At 43.9% G+C, this 25,819-nt stretch overlaps 1 protein-coding gene and 1 long non-coding RNA gene across 3 annotated transcripts in view; both read left to right on the top strand.

The window, feature by feature from the left end:
• Positions 1-24,679, top strand: part of LOC133489347 (opsin-3-like) — a 30,108-nt gene extending 5,429 nt beyond the window's left edge. Inside the window, exons 2-4 of one of the 2 annotated variants that reach the window (XM_061798353.1) lie at positions 1,617-1,945; positions 13,463-13,696; positions 24,393-24,679. In XM_061798353.1, the coding sequence (XP_061654337.1) occupies positions 1,617-1,945; positions 13,463-13,696; positions 24,393-24,677 (848 nt within the window). In that variant the 3' untranslated portion in view covers positions 24,678-24,679. Of the gene's footprint in view, positions 1-1,616; positions 1,946-13,462; positions 13,697-15,456; positions 15,973-24,392 lie in introns of those variants that run through there. The other variant, XM_061798354.1, reaches the window with a different exon arrangement.
• LOC133489348 (uncharacterized) lies at positions 16,148-18,227 on the top strand. The gene is made up of 3 exons (XR_009791878.1): positions 16,148-16,253; positions 16,343-16,451; positions 18,016-18,227. It is a non-coding gene; the product is annotated as an uncharacterized LOC133489348 (long non-coding RNA).
• Positions 24,680-25,819: the final 1,140 nt, after the last annotated feature.

The raw sequence follows: 25,819 nt of genomic DNA, 5'->3' as shown, positions 1-25,819 counted from the left end.
ACATCAAACAGAAGCACAAGCATGAGCTTGTGAGCTCATAAACAAGCCAGCTGTCTTTTGCAATTTGCGATATCTGGGGACTGAAAAATCTGCTCACTAAATCATTCTTTTTTTTTTTTTTTTTTTGTCCTGTTCGGCTGTTAGGTTAAGCGGAATGGAAAATCTGTCTCCCTTTCATGCCGGAACAGTTTTACTGTGTCACGGTGGAGTTTTGAAGCTTCCGCTGTGGTTTCTTAGTATTCTAATTGAGGTTTATTGAGAATCGGACTTGATCAGTCGAACAGAACAAAGTTTCCAGAAAGGAGAGAGAAACAAAGACCAAAGACTAATTGTTCACTAATTGTGAACAGGACGAGAGAAGTAAATCATGACATTATCTTCAGCAATGAAACATGAAATATGAGTGTCGCGTGGGGCTGCAGTGCTCGGCCCAAGGAGAGACAGGGGCGGCGGCCAGAGCGGGGGACCCAGGCAAGGCAACCACAGAACATGGGCGAGTCACCAGCACACCACCAATACTCCCCGGGAGGTCACCCCAGTGGTTCCCCCCTCCCCCAAAGTCCCGCCCCCACAGATTCCGGAACAGCGAACACAGGGACAAGAGGAGAAGATCCCCACAGCATGCATGTGTCTTTTCACCATGCAAACCGATCTCAAATGTGTGAAAATAGAAAGAAGGAAGAAAAAGAAATACATCGAAGAAAAATAAAACAACAACAACCACCTCGACAACAAAGAATATAGAATTCCATTGTTTACTTTCACACTTGTGAAAATAGTCTTGCGATTGTCAAATGTCAGATGGCACCTTACTCAAGCGAAGGAATCAAGGGTGTAGATTTAGCATCTGGTGGCCACGGCTCTAAAATAATGAAAAAGGGATTTACAGAGGTCACAGGATGTCGTGACCATTGAAGGTTTTCTTGACTGCAGCAAAGACGGACGGTTCTTCGAATATTGTGATTTGCAGAGCAGCTGCTATCAAGTGCAGAGCCAATATGGCGCCCCCCTCTTTTGTTGTTGTTGTTTACAAAAGAAATTGAATAGGATTCTTTTTACCATTGTCTTTAATATGTAAGATAACATGTCACCCAGTTTAAAATATAAAATGCAATGGAAAATAATATGTACCGGTAATTGTTATCATTAAAATATAACAATGAATACCCGAATGTTGCCTACAATGCCTGTATAATAAACACAGTGTTGTTGTTGTTGTTGTTTTTTTCGGATATGCATATTAGATTAGATAGCTGCACAACTTGATCGGCATTGCAGTGAAATTGCAATGAAGCAGTAAAATGCGCATTTGGGAATCCTACGTTAGGGTGTATTGTTAATAATATATGATGTTCGATACTATTTTTTGGGTTTGTTTTCCTCAGACCAGGACCAGTCCAAGTATTCACTCATTGAGTACTCACAGATGCCGATACCACGAGTACTTTGGATGCATAAAATTCCAATGAACACAACGACAGATAGGCTATTATTTTAACGTGAAGGACTGCGATGTTGCTTTGCGGCACAAGTCACCCTATTAAGTGGTATTTTGTTGAACTATTTGTTGACAGTGGTGTGTATGATGCGTCTAAATATTGATTATCTCACTGTAGGCATTGTTTCGCTCATCTCTCTGGCTGTCCTCTCCTATGAGCGCTACAGTACCATGATGACCCCCACTGAGGCCGACTCGTCCAACTACTGTAAGATCGGGCTGGGCATCGCCCTCTCTTGGCTCTATTCCCTCGTCTGGACCCTGCCGCCGCTTTTTGGCTGGAGTCGCTATGGTCCAGAAGGTCCGGGGACCACCTGCTCTGTGGACTGGAAAGCCAAGACGGCGAATAACGTGTCTTACATCATTTGTCTGTTTATCTTCTGCCTCGTTGTGCCGTTGTTGGTGATCGTGTTCTGCTACGGAAAGCTGCTGTGCGCCATCAGACGGGTGAGTCAAAAAAGGGCGAGGGGGAGAAGGTTTGCGCCACCCTCACCATCAATGCAAGTGAGATCAAGTGTAGCTCTTGTCATAACAAAATGCTCCCGCGCGCACACTCCACTGTATCCTCACCTTGATATCATTTTTAATTGAGAGGTGGCGGGCTGCGGCACTGAAGCCTCCGCCAGCAAAGGTCCAGATTTTGGTGTTTGGGATGAAGAGCAGGTCAGTGGCAGATGAGCGTCGCTTCCCGGCAGAGCAGGCGGGGGTGTCGGGTTGGAGGAACATGGAACATGGAACGTATTAGCTTAGGTAAGCGACAGGAAGTGTAGCTTCCTTGCACTTTAGCCGCTAGTTTACACTGCAAACAAATACAGTGCAGCTCAGCCTCTGGCTAGCGGACGTCATGGCGGGGAATAAGCGTTTGGCGGTGCATCGAATTCATTTTCAATGTTTCTTTGAAAATCTTATATAAAATATAAAATATAATACAAGTATTGTCAGAGGCTCTTTATTGTTCTGAACGTCTCTTTACCATTTACGTGAAATGTTTCAGCCCAGGATGGCCACCTCGAAACTGGTTCATCCTAAAATTTCTCCCCAACTTTTTTTCTTTAATTTAAAAAAAAGGTCTTATAATGCTACCAAAAGCATGCACAATAATAATAATAATAATAATAATACAGTGGCACTTTATGTTATAGCTGTGGATCTCACACGTGCGCTCCCAAAACCAATGGTCTGAATTATGCAACTCATACACCCTGATGATTTTTAGCAATTCACTCATGCGCTAAAAATCTCCAACATCCTTTAGGCTATGTGACACAGTTAGAAATGGAGAGCAGAGGGGTGTGGTGCGGTGTGGGAATGAAGATATCAAGAGAAAGTGTAGCGTGCAGAGAGATGAAAGAGAAGGGGACGGGGCGCTAGTTTGAGAAACCGGCTGGGACTGCTGGGCCCTGGTTTTGTGAGGTCCGCATCAAATGCGGGCACCTTGCAGCAGTCGTGTGGCAAATTCATTCGCCACAAGCATTTTGCCCAGCCCAGTCTCAGACCGTTTGGTAATGCTAATGACCCGCTATCGTATCACCCAAAGTAGCCACAGGGTACTGGAGAACATTTCAATGCAAATGATGGACTCTTGGGATGAAAAAAATGGAACCACCTACTTTACGGCAAGTAAAATAATTTCTTCCAGGTGAGAGAGGTCGTGCCTTTCGTGCCATCTCTTGAAGACGAGTGTTCTTATGAGCAGTGATGGGAAAGTTCATTTTCTTCGCAAACTAGTTCATGTTCGCCGTTCCAAACATGAACTAGTTCGTAGTTCTTTTTTTGAGTGTTTTGTGTCAGACCGCTGCAATGCTCAGCTGTGAGTTACGCTTACAGAGAAGTATTCGTTCAGCACGTTAAATACGGTAAAGCCAGAATTGAACTTACTGTATCAGACCATTTGACGTTTTGCAAGTTTCACAATTTTGTCCTTCAACATATTTGTGGATCATGTTATTGTTCCTAAGTTTTGGCCAAAAGCCCTCCTCGTCTTTGCGGCCACACTGACATTGACCTTTGAAAACCAAATTCTAATCAGTTGGTTTCTTGGTCCAAGCAGGCGGCCTGCCAGGATGCAATCAAATTCCATCCAAGCTGTCATGTTCCGGGGGCTGCAAAGGATGACATCTCACAGTAACTTGACTTTTGCTAGTCAAAATCCATTCATTTCATCCACACGTAAGAATGTGTGCCAAATTTGCAAAGTCCCTTGTGGGATCGAGGAGTACATCACATTCATGAAAATAGGACAACTTGGCAGCATAGCGCCTCTAGCCAAGCCTCCTGATAGCGCAGCTGCGTGAAGTTGCCATAATCGCATGTACACTATGTGGGAAAGTGCTCTCTACTCTCTAGTGATGTACCGATACTGTGCATCTGTACTCATCCATCCATCCATTTTCACCACCGCTTATGCTGGATGGTGTCGCCGGAGCCTATCCCACCTGACTTCGGGCGAAAGGCGGGCTACACCCTGAACTGGTCGCCGGTCAGTCGCAGGGCACACATAGACGCGGACAACCATTTGCACTCGCATTCCCACCATCACTGAGTGGGAACTGAACCCACGCTGCCTGCACCAAAGTCAGGCGAGTGGACCACGACACCATCAGTGACCATCTGTACTCAGAACAATTGAAAAAATGCTGCGATACTACGACACTGCTTCCACTTTACCAGACTGACATTTTGCTTCCAGGCAGGTGAAGTAGAAGCCGTGTCAGCCTTGTGGAGATATTTTACGGCAGCAATTCAACTGTTATCACCCCGGGAGCCGCATTTTCTATAGTTCCAACGTCGCGATCCACTTTTGGAAAAGTTAACAACAAAGAACATCCATCTATCCATCCATCCATCCATTTTCTTTACTGCTTATCCTCACGCGGGTCGCGGGCTGCTGGAGCCTATGCCAGCTATCTTCGGGCGGGAGGCGGGGTACACGCTGAACCGGTCGCCAGCCGATCGCAAGGGCACATACAAACAAACAACCATTCGGACTCACATTCACACCTACGGGCAATTTAGAGTCTTCAATCAACCTACCGCGCATGTTTTTGGGATGTGGGAGGAAAGCAGAGTTCCCGGAGAAAACCCACGCAGGCACGGGGAGAACAAGCAAACTCCACAGAGATTTGAACCCCGGTCCCCAGAACTGTGAGGCAGATGTGCTAACCGGTCTTCCGCCGTGCCGGCAACAAAGAACATGTTTTGTTTAAAAAATAATAATAATAATAATACAAGTATAGTTATATTTTCAAATGCTGTTTCAAATGAGTTTGATGTACTGCCAAAAGAATATCATTGGCCGAGCTGAACTGGATTTGTTAACGAAGTAAACGAGTGGCTAAAGCGTGAGGCAGCTACGCATCCAACAATCTATTGATATCCAATTCTGCTCCTGATGCACCTCACTCCACAATCCTTCATAGCAGTGGTGCCCAACCTTCTTTGCACCGCGGACCGGTTAGGAGTCGGCATTTTTCTCACGGACACACACACACGCTGGCCTCGCTTCCGTTTCCTCCTTCGCCGTTTGAAAATTCAGGTGGGGAGGCAGGTAGCTTTGAATAGTTTGTTTTCCCCTTAGTAAATAAAATGTTATGTTTACTTGGGTTATCTTTGTCTGATAGTTACATTGGACTGATGATCTTAAACATTAACATGATGAAACTATGCACGAAAACAAGAATTTGAGGAGGGGGCAAAGACCTTTTCACGGCACTTCATCACCGGTCACAGCCATGCTCCAAATGGGCCAGCTCCAGTAGACCAGCGGGACATAAATGCGGACATATGCAGCGGATAGCTGCGCCTTCAGATAAAGCTGTGAGACGCTATCAACTTTGCTGATTCTTTAATTGATAACGTTAGTGAGGAACACGTCTCCCGAGCAGAGGTCAGTGGAGCCAACTCACAAAATCCATTTAAAGCCGTGAGAGACAGATGTAATCGCATGGGAAGAAGGTGTAATCAAGTTGGACCTTTTTAAAATTGTGTAGGGGGGGAAAAAAAAAAAAAAAGTGCTCCTCTGCCAAATCAATTGAGGCAGCGTGACCCAAAGCCACCAGAGATGGAGTCCAGCTTTATCTTTGCAAGCCGGATAATGCTTCAATCTTGGGACTTTGTTTCAATTCCATCATCCATCCTGTGTCCGGTTGTTGGATGGCGAAGCTTTTCCCAGTCAACATTGGAAGCTCGAGAAGATGTACTCTGATCAGAGAGTAAGAATAGCAGGTATTTTAGGGGAAATTGTTTTTTAGGGACATTTCATTTTTAGGGACATAAATGTATTAAGCCCTATGTAAATATACCAACGTGACACCATGTGCAGTAATTGAATTTAGTTTGGACAACAGTGCCCGGTTATAAACCGAATCATTTTCAAAATGATGGTTGCGAGTGTGCCGCTCCCGATCTTTGACGCATTTGTCGACTTGACGTCGTCACACCATGAGTTTAAACTGAACTGAAATCGAGTGTTGTCTTTTTTGTAGTGGCATGTAGCTGTAGGCTTTGAAGGATCATTTTGAGGAGGGGACTCCAAAATTGAGATGTGCTCATTTGATGGCAGGCCCAGGGCCATTTACTCCTCTTCAATTATTAAAGCTGATTAGAACGAGAGCGTTCATATTTTAGAGCAGTTGGATATTGAAATAACCTTGTGGTATTTCAGCTCCCACTTTGCTCTGGTATGCTTGTATTTAGAGGAATTTTCTACACTCAATCTACACTTTATGTATGGCATACATTCACTATAATGTTCGTTTCAAAAAAGTGCATTGGTGACCCAGTCAGTCAAAGCACTAATTAGAAGCGACTTGAGCTAAAGTCATCAGTCCTGTGATGTTGCGACAGCTGCCATCAAAACGCCATATATGGCGCATCTTCTAATTCCCCTCGCATTTGGCCCAATGGCAAAGTGGGACAGACAGTCTGAAAATAACAACCTCAACGTTTCAATGTCCAAAGCTTTCATCTTGACTTTCGAAAGAAAGAAAGTTAGAAGTTCAAAGTAGCAGAAAAGTGCAAACCATTTGGCAATAAGACATATTAGGAATATATTGGGCTTCTGGGTTTGATGTGACTCTTCAACAGCCCGTAAAGGCTGCTCATTGAGATACTTGAAATGCTAACAATTGGCAAATTATGGACTGGAAACTGGAGATTGGATTGGATTGACCATCATCCAATTCAATGAATCCGTTTGAAGGAATCCATGGTGCTGCCGTTCGTAAAACGTTTCAAGTCACATTTTGACATTCTTAACGGCTGAGCGAAGTGTCAGAATGATTTACACACACTAATATTAAAACATTAAAACACACGCATGACACATCTCGTCAACGGAAAATCGAGATACAGCAGCTAATAATAGCATCTCGCTAGTCTGGCAGTAGCGGTGAACGTTAGTGGTTTCTGTGAGACTTTTGAAGGGTATTCTTCCTCTTACATTTTTGGTTGTATTACAAATTATAAGACCGCAGTGTCATTTCAATTTTGATGTACCATTCCACTTAATATACAAAAATATTTCATTGCACGTTTCATGATCAATGTTTTTTCTGAACTGACTGAACTGAAGCGTTTTACTTCCTCCGTCGTCTACCGATATTAGATGCTTTGTTCACATGCAGTTTGCAATTTGCATAAGTAATTTTTTTTTTACAGTTTAGGGTTGGATGTGGAATCACACGTAACGTTGTCACAAAGGTCAAGTGAAGAACAGTGAAGTCTTTCTTGGCTGCTTTGCCATTGCGTCGCTTGCCCAAGATGTCTGATCGCTTCCTATGCGACTGTGCTGCTGCCCCAGCTGCACTCAGTTCATGCGTTTCTCTCCTCCAGATATCAGACATGCGTGCGCAGGTGGCAGGCAGTGAACAGAACAGGCGGCTGGCTTGGTGGCAGGAATGACGTGGGTCAGGAGCACAGGGGAGCACTGGGAACGGGGAGACACAGGAGCTAACAAGGGAACGAGGAGTTAACTGGCTTACTTGAGTACGGTGGGTCGTGGTGCCGCTAGGAGAGACCACAATACTTTGACGAGGATTTCCTGGAACAGGCTTTTGTACACCGGTGGTGATGAGGCTGATTGGAGACAGGTGCTGAAAACAGAGAGGGGAGGGCGGAGCGAGAGAGGACGCAAAGAGCCGTCCAGGCTACTATAATGGGACTGCAGGGCGGTATATGACATGGTCTTGTGCATGTAACAAGATTATGCAATGTAATTACAAGTCTATTACATTACTAGGGGGGAAATGTTCAGTGAAATGAGTTGCTTTTGGAAATTTACATGATTACAGCTTTAGTTATTTGAAAAAGCTCAATTGTTTCTCACAAAAAGACAACTCCAAAGCCTCACAAAACTCCGTCGCTTTCGCTTTGAGCACCTTTACTAGGATGCAACTCAGAATTATAGGGGAGTGCCCAGAAAATCTAAAAATGATTACTGCACCACTAAGTGCTACTGTGTGCGCAACGATTCTTAAGGGAATTGAAAGAATGGAAAATGAAATTACTTTTCCAGATAATGTGAGACGTCCTCCTCCTCCTAGCGGGAAAAAATATATATATCAGCCCGTAAAAGATTTGAACGTTACTTTGTTGTCGCACTGAATTGAAGGGAAAAAGGCCACGTGGATCAGAGCAAAATTGAATGGTTTCTCCCTCCTCATTGCCGCACCGCTCCACTAAGTTGGTGGCTCACAGTTTGTCTTGTTTTAATCAGTGCACACAGCACACTTACCCTGCGGTGAAGTAGATGATGTTGGAAGATCCATAAATTGGGATGCGTCGAAGAGATGCGTTCATGTTGTGGTGTCAAGAGTCTGGTTAGCTTTGATATTGTCATGTCGAGGCTGCTGTCAAAGTTGCACCAAAGGCACACAAAAAAAAAAGGCTCAAACTATTCAAAAGGAACAGCAAAAAAGTTGTACTTTCAAATATATGGAATTATTTCCACTTCTAATGATGGCTGAGACAAAAAGGGGCACTTTAATTGCGTTATAGAGTGCAACGCTTGCCCTGAAGTACTTGTAAATCCCAAATTTTATGTCACAATCCAGAAGTTCAAGGACATATTGATGGCAGAAATGATATGTTTATGCAAGTGATCATATAAAAAAAAATAAAAAGCTTTGGATGAGATGTGCTTAATTTATCTGTCAAGCCCCCCTTTCAAATCAGACGCATGCAGTATATGGCTTGCAGCATTTCAACTTTAAATGTAGTGTAACTCATTTATTTCGACTTGATACGAACATGAAACGCGTTCCATGTTCCATTTACAGAAAGGGAACATCATTGTACAAGGGCTGTCATCTCCGTTTGCTCCACTCCTAAATCCGTGCGGTCTCACCAAGAAGCTTGAGCTCACCTCTCCCTGGAGTCACGAGTGTTGCCTTCCTGCAAAACATCTTTTCAGTAGATACTAATTGCTTTAAATGATCGCGTAAAGGTTTCTGTTTTCCAAAAGTCTCTGTGGGGTTGAGGCAGTTAAAAAAAAAAAAAAAAAAGTGTAACATAGTTCAAAGAACAGCTTTTTTCTGAAGTTTGACCACATGTTTGAAGCTATAGCAGTACTTTTAAAGTCAAACACAATCTGTTCTGGGATGCTTTAATATTTTCAAAACGTTTTTTTTTTTTTGGGCGGGGGGGCTCGACAGACACAGTCTCGCATGCACAATAAAGATCAGAGGTGTCGTGCTGGAAATGCTGTGCCGGCACGATGAGGACAGGGGCCCCACCGAGAAAGGAAGGGAGAGCGGTCCCGGGCGCCCGGCAGATAGGGCACCACGCGCCCACCAGCCCCACCAGTGGCTTGGTCACTTTGGTCGCTGTTAAAGCTATTTCATATACAGTATTCGCTATCATTTGTATGTCTGTTAGTGGGCAGCATGGGAACACATCGTGAGATTTAAGATGAGCTGCTTCGTTGGCATGAAATTGTCAGTCAACATATTTTCACGGAAGTAAAAAAACATGACATGAGCATCTGCTTCGTAAATTTCATCATGTATGTAATTGATATTTACTTAATTGTGAAGCTGAGGGCCGCTGTGAAGACCTTGGAGACTCGTATGTGATTGAGGGCTACACAAATAAAACTTGACTCCACTTGAAGCTCCTGTTGTAGTGAGAAGCCAGTAAATGCGATTCTGTGGTTATGATCACACTTTTCCACATTGTCCTCACAAAATATCCCAAAAGTGAAGCCAATGAAAAGGTCCTCCTTGAGATGTTTTTCATAAGATGAAGTCTCATGAAATTTGCTGAGAACATTTTGGCGGGACTCCAAACAGTTGTACTTTTGGAATGTTCGACTTTGGGTATAAGCTGAGGCCCTCGGCAGCGTCGTCTTAGCCCGACTCTCCAAATTGCCTCAAATCCTGAATTGCTATGTAAATTGGGGGAGGTAATGTCTAATGTCCTCCTTGCTTTCGCCTCTGCTGGGAAATGTACTTAACCAACTTTGAAACACTTTTTCATGTTTCAAACAACTGATATATCGCACTCGACTCACTGTACTCTCCTACTATCTGCCTTTTTGTTTGCTCTGTCTTTCACGTCTGAGGGTTCCTGGGCAAATGTCGTCCACTCTGTAGTTCACACTGGTTGGCATGTCTTTACTTGGCTCATCTTCGTGGACGTGTGGGAGCTCTCTCAAACATAAAACTCCCATTCCTTGTTCCCAAACTGTAAACGGTGTTCCACCTGTCGAAACTGAAAGTAACCACAACACAATCATTATCTGTTCGCACAAGTACCTCACAGTTCTGAGGTTGAAGGTTGGAAACTTGCCTCCAGCCTTCTTGTGTGGAATTTGCCTGCCTCGTTCTCCTCGTGCCTGCATGGGTTTCTCCGGGTAATTTCGCTTCCCCTTATATTCCGAAAACATAATGTTAGGTTACGTGAAGACTCTTCAGTTGTCTATCACTGTGAATGGCGGTTGCTTCATACAGTATGTACGTTGGCATAAAGAAGAGTTGATTTTGCCTAATTTTGTAACATGTTGCGATAAGAGCACAATAAAATGGAATAATATGCCTTCGCCTCTGCCGATGAGGTTTCTTCTATAATATTAGTAAATGTGGATGTCTTTTCCCACAGGCGGGTCAGGGTTGACATATATTGAGAACAGTCGAATGTCAACTTTAATTGCGGCTGCTCTTCTTCACTATAACATTCCACAAGACAGCCGCGCTAATTAAAACAATACTGCAGCCACATTGTCTGTGACAATGACATTGAAGTTCTCGAGTTGAAATGCTTAACTCCGCTATCTCAGAAAGAGCAACGGTGTCATGGTGCCTTGTTAAAATCACAACATTTTTCACACCTTTCAAATGGTTCAAGCTCCTTAATCTCAGTGCCAGCTGCCTTTACCTACAAACTTTAAAAACAATTATTAACTGCTTGCCACCAGAGTAGCACATACATTTTTCAGCTGGCCTTTTCCCAAAGCTCCCTGAAGACTCTGGTTATTAAACCACATTCAAAAAGCCTGCACTGTATATATAGTAGCAACTTTTTCACAACACATGATCACTGACTCTCCACCTGTACACCGTAAGACAAGATACAAATATGTATATTTTCCTGTTCTCATCCATCCATCCACCATCCACCCACCCACAAATTTTGCATGCATCGTTTGTTCAAGGTCACTGGAGCCTATCCCTGCTGACGTATAATTTGTCATTTTAATAAATAAATAAAGGTGAACTACCGTACACCCTGGACTAGAGGTTACACTAGCCCTTTTTCTGGTCAGGTTCCCAATCTTCCAGTCAAATTTGCCAAGTGCCATGAAAAAACCACTTGCAGGTATTATCGTGTGTACTATTAAAATAAAGAACGAATGTCATGTAACACGACTTGAAGCAACTGCCCAGCAGTGGAGTACCACATGGCAAACAAGCTAGGTTGTGGGGCAAAAGGCATTCAACTTGTCTGATGTGCAGTTTAATACTCCTCTCCACCCACCTTTTACCAATACAAACACTATGGACGGCGCATCTGCAGCGGAACGCAAATGCTGGCGGATCCTGATTTTTGTGCAAGGACAGGGCTCGCTGCGCGTTTGCCAATTAGCAGACCAGTCTGAGCCAAGCTGGGCATTCTGGCGCGGCAAGGGAGTGTCCTTGAACATGCGCCTGGCGGAGGGACAAATTGGTGGCAGAAAGTAGATCTAAATTTACGCCTGTTCATACCACGTCTAAATGCTGGCGCAAGACACCTGGTCTAATGTTATTTTGGTGCATTTGATTGGTGCACAGACAGACAGATACTGAGCTCCACGGACATATTTAAGTCACCAGTGGTTCTCACAGGCTCATTATGTATTTAATAAGGGTACCCGCTCGCATTGTGTGTTGCCACACGGGCCAAGAGCAGTGACAATGCTACATGCACGCACGGATCGTTGCGATTACGCATCGTCATCTTCCGCACGGAGTTGTGGTCGTCGTCGAGACTGCAGTTGTGTCTCATTTAAAGGAAATGAGAGGAGACGCTTTGATTGGCGGCCGATGAAGTCGGCTGTACACACGGCCACAGCGGCGCGGCCTGCCCACCCGCAGGACTAAATCATATTTTTTATATATATATATATATATATATATATATACACACACACACATACGCAGACGCAAACATACGGTGGTGTATGAACCCCAGGTAATATCTCATTATTATACCCATGTTAGTCATGACATGAAATGACCTACCTTCTTGTGATATTATAATTGAGACTCAAGGCATGTTTTGTAAGGACACATTATTTTGAAGTTAATCTTAAAATAATAATAGTAATAATAAAAAGTTCTACTCGTGTTTTCAATTTGTGATGTGTAATGAAAACACATTGACTTCCGTTGTGTGTCGCAACAGAATAGTATTATTTGTAATATTACTATTCGAAGTAGAAAAAGGACAAGATGTTTATATTAATGTCAGTGAATGAGTGACAGGAAGGGAATCAACAGAAAGGAGCAACTTCGCTTGGTCAGTGGGAGGCAAACTGAATAATGCATAATGCCAGAAAAGCACATAAACATACGAGCTTACGGAGCCTTGCAGCATAAACAACCACATATAAATGTAGATCCCATGTAGCAGCACCTGTTAAAGTTATACACTAATATATTAAAAGCTCAACTTAGAACTATTTGAATTTGTTTCCCCCGCTTTAAAAAGGTCAATTGTACAATTGTTGGGTGAATGTATATTTATTGACTAAATAAACATATGCATTAGATAAAGACGCCATCAGAGGACTTTGATTAATCAGACCGTCAAAACTACAAAAATCAGTGTCTGTCTGGTTTGTTTGTGGCTTTATTTGGTTTGTGCTGTCAACACTTCCCAACAATCCGGAGAGGATGAGAATAGAGGAAATACAATCTCATTTTTGATGATTCAATCTGTGGCCTCGCTGATGAAGTCGTTTCTGTTGAGGCGCTTCCTGATCCCGTCGCTCCGTCCTTTCTCCCTGATCATCTCCTCGTCGTCGGCCACTTCTCTCCAACCTAGCGCGCTGATAACATTGTCATCATGGGAGATCATGAAAACCCTCACCTCCCCTCAACCGGCGAGGCCACCCGGGCAATTGCCAAGGGCCCCCCGAGAGACCGCTGACATTGGCCCGCATCAATGACAAAACACTGGCGGCGCTTTACACACGGCGATGACAACCCGCCGGCAAACTCGCTGTTGCTAGCAGCGGCCCCGAGAGTCGGCTGATGTCGGTCCACGCCAACGACGCGATTGGAAATCCCCGTAGACGCTGCAGAGACGCATCACGATTGGGGAATCGCCCTAATGGGGCTTCTTGTCAACAATGAAACGAAGTGAAATGATCTCTGTTCATTGTATATGTCCATTAATTACTAAAAGAAATCTTTGCTTAGCCATCATCCTGTTTTGTTGTTGGGGGTCTCGAAACGGCCCTGCCCTAAACGCTCTCGCCCTCTCCAGGTGAGTGGGATCAATGCGTCGATGAGCAGGAAACGGGAGCAGCGAGTCTTGTTCATGGTGGTGATCATGGTGATCTGCTACCTTATGTGCTGGCTGCCGTACGGGATCATGGCGCTGTTGGCCGCTTTCGGACCGCCGGGGCTGCTCACGCCCGAAGCCAGCATCGTACCTTCAGTCCTGGCCAAGATCAGTACAGTCATCAACCCCGTCATATACGTCTTCATGAATAAACAGGTAAGGAAGGTCTGGCCGTCGAAGTTCAGATTTGGTACGCGGTCTGCCTTTTGAGGACCTAAACTGTAGATTCTTACTGAGCGAGGCTCTCGTGAGGCATGTTCAAATTGTAGTACAAATAAGTCCAAATGAAACCAATGGGCAAAATGCGGGAGACGTCAGTTGAAAACCAAAAATGAAAAATAATCATGAATAAAACGAAATCAAATCCGCTGCGGTGGTAACACTTGTAAACGTGATGGTGATATTGCATTTTTATGTTATACTAATATTGGACTTGTATGTTATTCATATGATGAATCATGTCCTTGGGAGTTCTTGCACTTGGATAATGTAGGGATGAGTCCAGAGGAGCATATTGTGGTGAATTATGTCTTTTTGTTTAAGGCCCTCCCTCCGATTGCGCGGCTTTTGCGAGCCGTGTCGGGACGGCCAGAGGGCAGCAAACGGGTGCTTGCCGGGCTGGGAATTGTCCTTGATGATGATTGCTGCTCTGCTGCGGGAGCGAGAGCTGGCAAAGTCCTTGAAATTGGGCAGCGAGCGGCCTCTGATCTTCTAGGCTGTGTTTATTGCTCTCTGAATTGCTCTGTCAGCCAGCGCGTGTCAGGATGCTGTCTTGAAGGTCTCCAGCAGCATTGCCGTTGTGTCTGGAGACCAGAGATGCGCATCCCCAGGAATGTGGAAGAGTGAATTCTTTCTAGAAATCCCCCCCTCCATGAGTAGCGGTTAAGTCAAGAATGAGCGCTTTTGTTCTTGTGGTGTTCAGTGTGAGCTTGTTTACTGTCCACCATTCCAACAGCCTCCTGTTGGCTTGTGACAGGGACAGGTTGAAGATTTTAGCGAAGACGCCTGCGAGTTCGCCGGCGCGCGCTCGGAGTACCCTCCGTACCCCATCAGGGCAAGTCGCTTTCCTGGGTTTGCACTGTCCTCAGCACTTGGAGTAGCGGTAAACATTTAAGGTAGGTCACATGAGGATATGATTAACACGTGGCACAATTAATCGATTAGCAATGCCAATATAATCTCAGTTGTACCATTCTAGTAGACGTTCAAGTTGACCTTGTGGCCGCACATTCCTTAGTTAAGGTGTATGAGAGGGTAAAGCCTCACACATCACAAATCAACATTCCAGACAGTGTGTACTTTGGATGCTGCGACTCAATTTTATGCCACACGGGCATAGAAAATGGCGCAAAAGGTTTGTTTTTTTCCGATTACCCAGCAGCTGTTCAGTTCCCTCCACAGATGCACAGTACATGACAGTATGTGAAGTTTATTGTTAACTGTTAGGAGAATGCCCTATGGTTGTAAAAGTCTACATTCTGAAAATTGTCTTGCCACTGCCACAGAGCAACAGCTGTTTTCTTATTTCATTCAGTCACATGCTTACGAATGTGCACCAAAATGTTGTTTTAACACTGCAAACTGTCACGGGTCTAGCAGACAAGGGGAACATTTTTAAGGCCATTCCCGACTAAACTACAAAGGGATGCACTCGTACTTTGGGGGGGGGCTGTGTCACAGACACAGGAGACACAATTCAAGAAAAAATACAAAAACAAACAAAATCGGGAAGTGAACCTGAACATCAGACGTTTCATTGGTCACGCTTCAAGTTGGTACCTCTGGTGATTAAGACACAGTGAACCCCGTCGGATTCGAAGCTCGCGTGTGGATTAACGGCCGCGGTTAACACGGTCTTTCTGTTCAGTCATGTGACTCTTATGCTACATCTTTGTACTATTGATTCCAATCCACAGTCTCTAAACGTCAAGGTCAAGTAAGAGTTTACGGCACAGAATAATAATGGTAAGAAATCCATTTTTTCTTCTCCATTTCTGAATACTGTTTTATTTTCGTGTATTGTAAGTCTTGGTTGAATTAAAATCAGCTTTAATGAGCCAAATTGTACTGTTGCACTTTTGCCGCGAAAGGATTTGCTTTGAGGTCAGATATTATTGAATGGATAACTCTGGAGGCTCACATTCTCATCCCTCGGTGTCCCATATAGACACTCCAAGAGTATTTATGCGACAGAGCCTCTCAGCATCGGATGTCGCTGCACAGTCGGAATGAAATAAGCCTGAAGTATGTCAACTCTCAACAGGTGTTCTGAGTGGCACGCGACTACCATTTTCATTTTAGGGAATACACAAGACTAAATATGTCAGAATTGTATTATAAAGCAATGTGACTACATGGATGCTATAACCCTGATAAAGCAGATCAACCTCAGGTGTTAAGGTCATTTCTGATTCTGGAGTATGATTAACTAATTACATCAATTCTGCATTATAGATTTTCTGGTTGTTTGTCAAGCTCATCAAATGTGTATGATAAAGTATACATTTACTTTGTCGAGTTATTGTATCATGACGTTTTTTGTTTGTATGTTGTGAAACAGAAACATTAGCGATCTAACAGAAGCCATTTTTTTCCATCTCTAAACCTGTCCAACCGAAACCTCCGCCGAGCCGCAAATGGGCGACCTTCCCGGAACGTGTGAGAAAACATTCTAGCGACTTGTGACGGCCTGACAGGAACACTCCAATGTCCTGTATGTCATTTTCAGTCTTCAATTCCTCCCAGCCCGTTACTATGGAAACTGTGAGTTGAGGCGAGTTGAAGACTAAAAATGCTGTACAGATACAAGGACCAGCTGGCGTGCAATGTTCCCATCATGCATCAGCGGCGCCCGTAGTCAAGAGAGCCAAAGAGGCCACCAGGAACGTGCACTCAGACTCTGGACTTCTGGGTATGTTTTCACTCAATGCGCTTTTCGATTCCTGTCAACAAGCGGTGTTTTGCATGTCGTTGGAGGTTCCAGACACTAAACCACCGGAGAGGATAACGTCCAGATGAAACATTACCGATGCCTAATTAACTCTCTGCCCATCTGTAACATCTTGCATCCCATCAGGGCCCGCTGCGCAGCGCACATCCGGCCTGACAATTTGGAACAATCTCCAGATTCTTAGAGCAGCATTTGAAGTCGTCTTCCCTTTCGGAGACCTTCTTGCACACATTAAGCAGCCTCATTCAAATGGAAATGAACATTTGAAATCCAAAAAAGGAACACGCTGCGCTCTACTCTTACTTAGCAGAACGCTCGAACACACTTTGCAATGATTAAGAGCCGCACAATTCAATTCGAGAAGGGATCATGAAGTGCTCCAATTAAGCCAAACCAGCTCTACTCTGCTGCCAAATTCCCATAAGTGCAGGAACTGCAACATAAATATTGAAACCATACTGGCAAGCTGGTCAGGTTTCAATCTACTCCATGCATTCTGTTGCTTGGAATTGCCTCATTAGGAGTGAGAGGTTGACAAGCCCTGTGCTTTGCTGAACCATCTCGTTCGGCAGCTAAAAACGAGGGCGGGTATTATCAAATCTGGTCATTTGCAGTCTTGATTTTCATTTCGCATTCTGATGAAAATTCAAACTTTCACCTTATGCCACATCAAAGTTAGGATGTCCCACTTAGCTTAATTAATAAATACCTCTTTTTACGTCGTCATTTCTGCCACAAACCTTTGGATTAGCTGACACTCAAAAGATTGCAGGTTTTTTTTGAAATTTCTGGGTTCAAGTGCCATTCAATATAAGGTCACTTTTCACTTGTGTTTTTCTCATCAGTTGTTTTTGTGAATTAGAACTTCCAGGGTTAAACACGATTGCTCATCCCTTAATGTGCAGGTGTCAAACTCAAGGCGCAGGGGCCACATCCGGCCTGCCGCACCACTTTTTGTGACACACTAAAGCTATTAATTTGTGTCTACTTCATGTTTCTTGCCAAGTAGGTTTATTCTTTTCATACTTTTTACAGATATTGCAAGCATTTTTTTTCACTACATCCCTTCTTAACATAAAGATAACAATAGTTGTAGACTTTATATTTGTGTGTCACTATTTTCCATGACTTCGGATTTCAAATTTAATTTGTTGTTAACAATATATGTAACAATTAATTGCCGAGGCAATTGTGTATATGAAATAATATGTTGAGGTGACGACACATTTATATGGTTTTCATAGTCATGTGAGGAGAACTCTAACTTTGATGTGGCTCGCGACAAAAATGAGTTTGACACCTCTGGTAATGTGCTTTTTATTTAGGAAACCATTTTCTCATTGGAAAAAAAATATTGCTGGCTTAAACTGTCGTTGCAATCAAAACAAGCTCAACAACCTTAATTGTCATAGCATTGTAAAAAGAATTGAACCCTTTATGCAACCCGACTTAAAAACAATGACATATATGAAGCCACTCCTTTGTTCTTTTAGCTGTGTGCTTAGGGTCATTGTCTTTTTTTAAGGTGAACCTTGGCCCCAGTCTGAGGTCCTGAGCACTCTGGAGAAGGTTTTCGTCCAGGATATCCCTGTACTTGGCCGCATTCATCTTTTCTTCAATTGCAACCAGTCTCCTTGTCCCTGCAGCTGAACCCCCCCCCCCCCCTCCCAGCATGATGCTGCCACCACCGTGCTTCACTGTTGGGACTGTATTGGACATGTGATGAGCAGTGCCTGATTTTCTCCACACATGCCACTTAGAATTAAGCCCAACAATTTCTAGAGAATCTTATTTCTCACCATCTTGGAGTCCTTCAGGTGTTTTTTTTTTTTTTTTTTTTAGCAAACTCCACTCGGGCTTCCGTGTGTCTTGCACTGAGGGAAGGCTTCCGTCGGGCCACTCTGCCATAAAGCCCCGACTGGTGGAGGGCTGCAGTGATGGTTGACTTTCTAGAACTTTCTCCCATCTCCCGACTGCAACTCTGGAGCTCAGCCACAGTGATCTTTGTGTTCTTCTTTATCTCTCTCACCAAGGCTCTTCTCCCCCGATTGCTCAGTTTGGCCGGACGACCACCTCTAGGAAGGGTTCTGTTCGTCCCAAATGTCTTCCATCTCAGGATTATGGAGGCCACTGTGCTCTTAAGTGCAGCAGAAGTTTTTTTTGTAACCTTGGCCAGATCTGTGCCTTGTCACAGTTCTGTCTCTGAGCTCTTCAGGCAGTTCCTTTGACCTCATGATTCTCCTTTGCTCTGATATGCGCTGTGAGCTGTAAGGTCTTATATCCACGGGTGTGGCTTTCCGAATCAAGTCCAATCAGTATAATCAAACACAGCTGGACTCCATATATTGCATCCTGAAATCTATAATCCAAGGACTGTACTGTTCTTGCGTGTGGCAGAAATTGTTTCCTCACTGGAGTGCTCAGATCGCACTTATTCACTTTTTGGATTTTTGAGCTGCTTCTCAATATAACAATTTATGGGATCAAATTAAGTCATCGTATTATCATAGTAATGACTATAAACAAAGCATCCAAGCATGGAATCACTTCATTTACATTCATTAAACAGGAATCAAATGACTGTCAGAATTCAAATAACTATGAAACCACTGGAGAGTTCGGATTCTGTATTTCCCCCACAGAGAATTAGCACACATTCTTGAGAATACTTCCTATGATATTTGCAACCAGCTTTGCAGTATCTCTATATACGGAAGTGTCAACTTCGGGTTTCTGGACAGAAACAAAATGGATTTAAAAGGGGCGGGGCGTCGTCCGTTACAGCCGATTGTCACATTGAAGCACCTTTTTTCTTTTTATCTTTTTCATGGCCATATTACTCTACAGTACAAAAGTTTTTTCGTGACCTAAAATGCCCATTAGTTTTTGTAAATAAATTAAATTTAAAAAAATTTAAAAAAATAATAAAAAAGCTTGAAAATGTTTGAAAAGCCCCTCCTGGAAGCCATCACCTTATCGTGGTGGAGGGGATTGTGTGTCCCAATGATCCTAGGAGCTAAGTTGTCCGGGGCTTTATGCCCCTGGTAGGGTCACCCATGAGAAACAGGTCCTAGGTGAGAGACCAGACAAAGCACGGCTCCAAAGACCCCTGTGAAGAAAGAAACAAATGGATCTAGGATTCCCTTGTCCGGACGCGGGTCACCGGGGTCCGCCTCTGGAGCCAGGCCCGGAGGTGGGGCTCGAAAGCGAGCACCCGGTGGCCGGGCCTGCACCCGTGGGGCCCGGCCGGGCACAGCCCGAAAGGGTAATGTGGGTCCCCCTTCCCGTGGGCTCACCACCTGTGGGAGGGGCCATAGGGGTGGGGGTGCAGTGCGAGCCGGGCGGTGGCCAAAGGCAGGGACCTTGGCGATCCTACAGAAACTGGCTCGAGGGATGTGGAATGTCACTTCTCTAGCATGGAAGGAGCCCGAGCTGGTGTGTGAGGTCGAGAGGTTCCAACAAGATAGTCTGGCTCGCCTCCACACACAGCTTGGGCTCTGGTACCAGTTCTCTCGAGAGGGGTTGGACTCTCTTCCACTCTGGAGTTACCCACGGTGAGAGGCGCAGAGTAGGTGTGGGTATACTTATTGCCTGTACGTTGGGGTTAACCCCGGTGGACGAGAGGGTAGCCTCTCTCCACCTTCGGTTGGGTGGACTGTTGTTTGTGCCTATGCACCAAAGGAGAAATCTAGTCATCTTGTATCATATTGTATCTGTAACCCGGAAATACTTGTGTCCCAGTCTCTGCCGAGATTGCGCTTCAACGCCAGTAAACAACATTGGCCAATTCTGTAACTGACCGATTTTGTCAACGTCTGTTTAAGTGACAACTGGAAAGTATTTTTGGACACATTCTGTTCCACTGTACGGTACTTAGAAACAAAAACAATACATCTTGGAAGTGTGAAGCGGAATCTGAACATGAGAACGGGTACTGTAGATGAAAGCTCTGTCCAAAAGCAATCTGATCACTCAGAGATGACCCTCTTGGAGACGCCTCTGACCTTTCTTCCCAAAGAGCCTCGTCAGTGCATCCTGCTCGTTCCATCCATCTCTCTGCCATCATTTAAGTTTTCGTGCATGTCTTCGCTGTTTGCTGTCTAACCTTCGTGCATGTGTGTGCGCGGTTAGTCGGCTGAACCCTGTCTGTGTGTTGAGACAGCTAAGGAGAAATGTTGCTTGCCTCCTTTCTTAGATGAGCTGCAGGCTACTGACAGACACACAAAGGGGACCGATGAATTGCTTATCGAAATCGCCTGCTCGGAATATCCTAAGGCATTTCTCGCACATCCAGCAAAGTTCAGCGTCCTGTCAGAGGACTCCACAAAGTTTTTGGGACGGTACAGATCTATCATTCATCTTTCCATCCATTCATCTTTGCGACCATCCATCCATCCATTAATTTTTTCCATCCATGCATCATCTATACTTATACTATCATCCAGACCAATGCTTCACAACTGTTGTCACCCCGGGACCCGCATTTTTCTATTATCACAAAGTCGCGATCCACTTTTACAGAAGTTAGAAACAATAAAGAACATCCATCCATCCAATTTTCTGTACTGCTTCTCCTCACGCGGGTCGCGGGCGTGCTGGAGCATATCCCAGCTAACAACGGGCAGGAGGCGGGTTACACCCTGAACTGGTTGTCAGCCAATCGCAGGGCACATATAAACAAACCACCAGCCGCACTCACATTCACACCTATGGGCAATTTAGAGTCTTCCATCAACCTACCACGCATGTTTTGGGGATGTGGGAGGAAACCGGAGTGCCCGGAGAAAAGCCACGCAGGCACGGGGAGAACATGCAAACTCCACACAGGCGGGGCCGGGGATTGAACCCCGGTCCTCAGAACTGTGAGGCAGATGCTCTAACCAAAACTAACTAAACTAAAAACAATTTCTTCACCGTGCTGCTAACTAAACTAAAAACAAAAAATTCCCTTTGAAGACAGACTGAATGAATATCATATTTATAAAGATAACTTTTCACGCTTGTTTAAAGTGCATTTCAGAGCACCTTAAGAGAGTAAGGATGAACATAACTCATGGTCAGAAATATCTTCTTTTATAGGAACATGTGACAACAATAGTTTGTCTTCTTTTCGGAAATGAAGGCTGAAGACCAAAGCAACTGTAAGACTTTTAACAGTCTGAATTATTATGCTATACTGTAAATGTTTTACTACCGGTCCGCGGCCCATCCAAAATGGCTCTTTGACCACTTTTGGGTCCCGACCCACCAGTTGAGAATCCCTGGAGGCTGTTGAAACATTTTTCTCTCAACTTAATACAACTTCAGTTATCATACATGCAAGACTGTTGTAGTTGTCTGTAGATGTTGCTTTTCGCCCTCTGTTGCGTCCTATTTTTTATTTACCGATTTTCTTTCTCGGAATATTTATCGTTTTTGAATCAAATCGCTACTTGCGTATCTAGATATGTATCAAATCGGCCTCATGCCACAGATACGCAGCCCGAGTTTCCATCACACTCCCAACATGTGATTTTTTTTATTTTATTTTATTTTTTTTAATTTGAACCGTTTGTAGTTCTCTTTTTCTAGCATGCAAACAACAACTCCAAATTTGGATGAAAAACCAATGTCGATGAAAATCTTTTTGGAACATTATGTACTGTAAGTCTTGCAGTCTCCCAGCTCGTGCCTATATCAAGCTTCAAATCACTGTGAGGCATGTTTACCATCTAAATTTTCCTTTGGATTGTACAGCTAAAAACACTGTCGAGTACAATTTTATTACCATAATAAGTGAAAAACAGTGGCTCACAGAAGTTGTTGGGTTTTTTCCAAAACAATTCTTTTCAGGGAGTGCGCGGAGGTCGAGGAAGCGGTCATTTCAGTATTCTCGTGGGTTTAAAGATGGCAGCCTCCATATCAAATGTATTGGCTGGGGCATTTTCCAATGTATTTTTGTCATCTTATTCCTACTTTTTGATCAATGTTTGTCTCAATCCTATATTTTGTGTTTATTTATGCAATGTTATGTTGTCTTGCATCTTTCTGCTTTTCTTAACAGGCTGTGAACGACTTTGACTGTATTTTGCACTCATGACAAAATGTAGTAGACTATAAGTATACATTAAACTCATTGCGTATACTAAGTATACTACGTTTTCTCAAGCGTGTTATTAGATTCCACGTTTAAAGGTGAACTTGGAAAGTAGGTATAAAAGTGTAAAGTGGGATGCTTGTGTTTCCAGTCTTAAAGCTACACTCCGTGGATGGACATGTTTGGAAATGCCTGGAATTTCAAGTACAGCCAATCATCCTGAACGAATTGTTATGCTGTCAAACTGCTGCTGGGGTTCTCAATTATTCAGAATCCACCTATCTGTCCATCAGCCCAACTGGATATCTGGAATTTGAGCTACGTCCCACCGGGGGGAATTAGCTTGTGTAGCAGTTGGTGTAAAACGGGAAGATCTGCATGAAATCAGAATGCGGAAACTTCCACGTGTCTTTCATGGATTGAATAATCGGTCAAGGGGTCATTGACTATTTATGATACTTCGACAGATGACTTGCACAGACTCGCCCTGCCTTCTCTGTGTATCCAAGAGACTGCAAATCTGGTCCTTGCTTTCCACAGTGGTTTCATTTGTGTCACCTGCAAGCCCTGATTTTATGGAGTGCAAATGTTCAGTGTGGACTATGCCAACCTCACTTTGAATAATGACGTTAGCGTTAGCCTCATACACCGCTGTGCAAAAGTCTTGGTATCGAATGTAAATAGAATGTCACTCAGTAGACTGCGGATAGAAACGTGAAAAAGAATTTTGTCAGTCAGGAGATGACGGCGGACGTCGAATAGACTTTACCGATTATGACTGGCGTGCCTCGGCCAGTCTCGATTCCTAAAAAAGGTCATTAAAAAATAAAAAATACAAAAAAATCCAAGTTTACAGTGTGTAAAGCACCACTTTTGTTGTGAGCGGCGCTCTCTCATTAAGCGTGGCACCATCCTTCATGGCAAGGAAAACCAAATTCACACAGAGCTAACCTGCACTTCAACTATCAATAGCAACTTGATTTAAAGTCCTTTAAAGGACAGAATTGAACATGTTGGATTTAATGTTAATGAATGCTTATCGAAACACAGGATACAAGTAACTACATCCGTCATATCACTGGCCTTTGTTTGTTTCAAAAGAATCACTTTAAAGCCAAGTAGTCCTCTTCTGTTTATTTTTTCTTTATTGGCTCGCCAAAACAAAGCGCAAGGATTTGATGGCGAACGAACGACATGGCTTTAAGTTTGCCGCACTGCGTCGTTAGTCTTTGTAGCCAAATATTTTTTCTGAAGTATTTGTTCCACATTTCTTATGATCTCAATGGCTGGATTCAAATCTATCAGTGTTAAATTTACGTAAGATGCGGTCAACAAAACCAAACAGCCGAATTGTGCAGCAGACTCAGAAAGAAGGTAACGGTCACTATGGAAATGATTGACAACAGAACATAAATGTGCAACGGTTATTTTCAGACGGGAAGATAAATGGAATTGTCGTCGCCTGTTCTCTGTGCTCTCTCACCCGCAACTCAATACAGCAACTGAACAAATGAATCATTGAGAATACAATAATGCTGAATGAGAATTAGCAGAATGTTTCATTAAGAAACTTTCCCAATAAATTATGTCGCTGGACCTATTTTACATGTAAAAGTGCTGCCGCAATAACTAATGACAGAATCATGTCGTGAGAAGCAGGAAGGAGGGAGACAGAGAGAGTTTAATCAGTCATAATTATATGCAATTATCTTAAAAGCTCACTATAGAGCAATGCGAGAAATGACACGGCACACTTTCAATTGGCTGCAGGAAGAAACCTTATCCCAAAACCCAATTTTGTCCAATCATTGTCCCGTATGCCTTAGTTTTACAGATGCTTCCAAGCATTGCTCCATTGCGAGCCTCCTCGACGAGGTTCCAGCGTGAAGAGCTCGTCCAAGGTCGCCACCAAGCCGGCGAGGGCCGGCGCGTTGACCGGGCCTCGCCGTACCGACGACTTCTTGTTCATGGTGGCCTCCCTGGGTCAGCCAGCGGCCGGCGTGCCCCGGCTGAGCCCGAGCCTCGAACCCACTCTTGATGTCACCAAAGCCCCTTCTTCAGACATCAACCAACCTGTCGTAGTCTCGCTCGTGGCCCACTTCGACGGGTGAATGCTGGCTCTGACCGCGGAACCGGGATGTCTCCAGCCCAGAAGGCGTTCATCACCAATGGTGCCGTTGCCGCGTTCGCCGCAAACTGCAGAGGAGCAATCTGCCGGTTCGGACCCAGAGAATGCAGATGTTGCATCAACTCTGCCGTGGTGGCACAGAGCGGTTCTGTAGGGAACCCTTCATTGGACTTGCTGCTAGAAATTATGAGCAGAACTGCCAGGTACAGAACTTCTAATGGTAGTCTGTGTTTTTCTGCAGACAAAATGTGGACAACTCTTGATGTGAGAATGTTAAGAGAAAAAAAAAAAAAAAAAAAAAAAAAAAAGGACTTGATTATTATCATTGTGCAATATCAAATGTTAGGATATTTAAAATAATTGCAAAGTGACTGGAAGAAAGAAGTCTACTATCTAGTTTTTACTAACAATAAATCTAACAGAGAAAAAAGGCAATTCTTAAGATTATAGAAAGTAAGAAATGGAACAGCAATGACTTCCAAATCATTCTCCTTTCTGACAGTGTGGTCTTCAATGGATCATTTGTGACTTCAAAATGCATCAAAGTTCCCCAAATTGGCGTGTCATCATAAAACGGGATCGCAAATGGAAGACTGCTGCCCCGCGAGCGACATTCGGCGCAATAGTGAGCTTCAAGTGCACGCTCGAGTGTTACTGCATCGCGCATGTGCACTCGACATTTGCATCCCCTCTTCGGATGGCTGCGATTGCAATCTTTAATCCCACTTAACTTGACAGTGACATTTGCTAATGTTCCGTGGTTTTGTACCCTTGCCCTCCTAAAAAGTCATGAAAATGAATGATCTTCTTCTAATGATTGTAATTTCATATTTCTGTATGTACAGTTAATGCAAACAAATGTGAAATCCAGTGTTTCTAGTTAAACCAGATGCTCAGGGTTCCATCTTTATATACTGAAAGTGTTGGCAGTACTGTGTCTTGCTCAAGGGCACTTGGTCAGCAATGGGCGGTTTCCACTTACCTCCCCAAAATGTTTACAACATGCTTTGGAACAAAAAGAACCACGTCATATATCATATCAATACTTCTTTCTAGAGCATAGCAACGCATTCGTCCGACACTAGAATCTGTTGTTGCTCGAATGATTTTGGTCTCTATATATTG

This window comes from Phyllopteryx taeniolatus, chromosome 14 (genome assembly GCF_024500385.1).
Source record: "Phyllopteryx taeniolatus isolate TA_2022b chromosome 14, UOR_Ptae_1.2, whole genome shotgun sequence".
In the NCBI taxonomy this organism is placed as follows: domain Eukaryota; kingdom Metazoa; phylum Chordata; class Actinopteri; order Syngnathiformes; family Syngnathidae; genus Phyllopteryx; species Phyllopteryx taeniolatus.
This window is presented reverse-complemented; position numbering and strand designations above follow the sequence as displayed.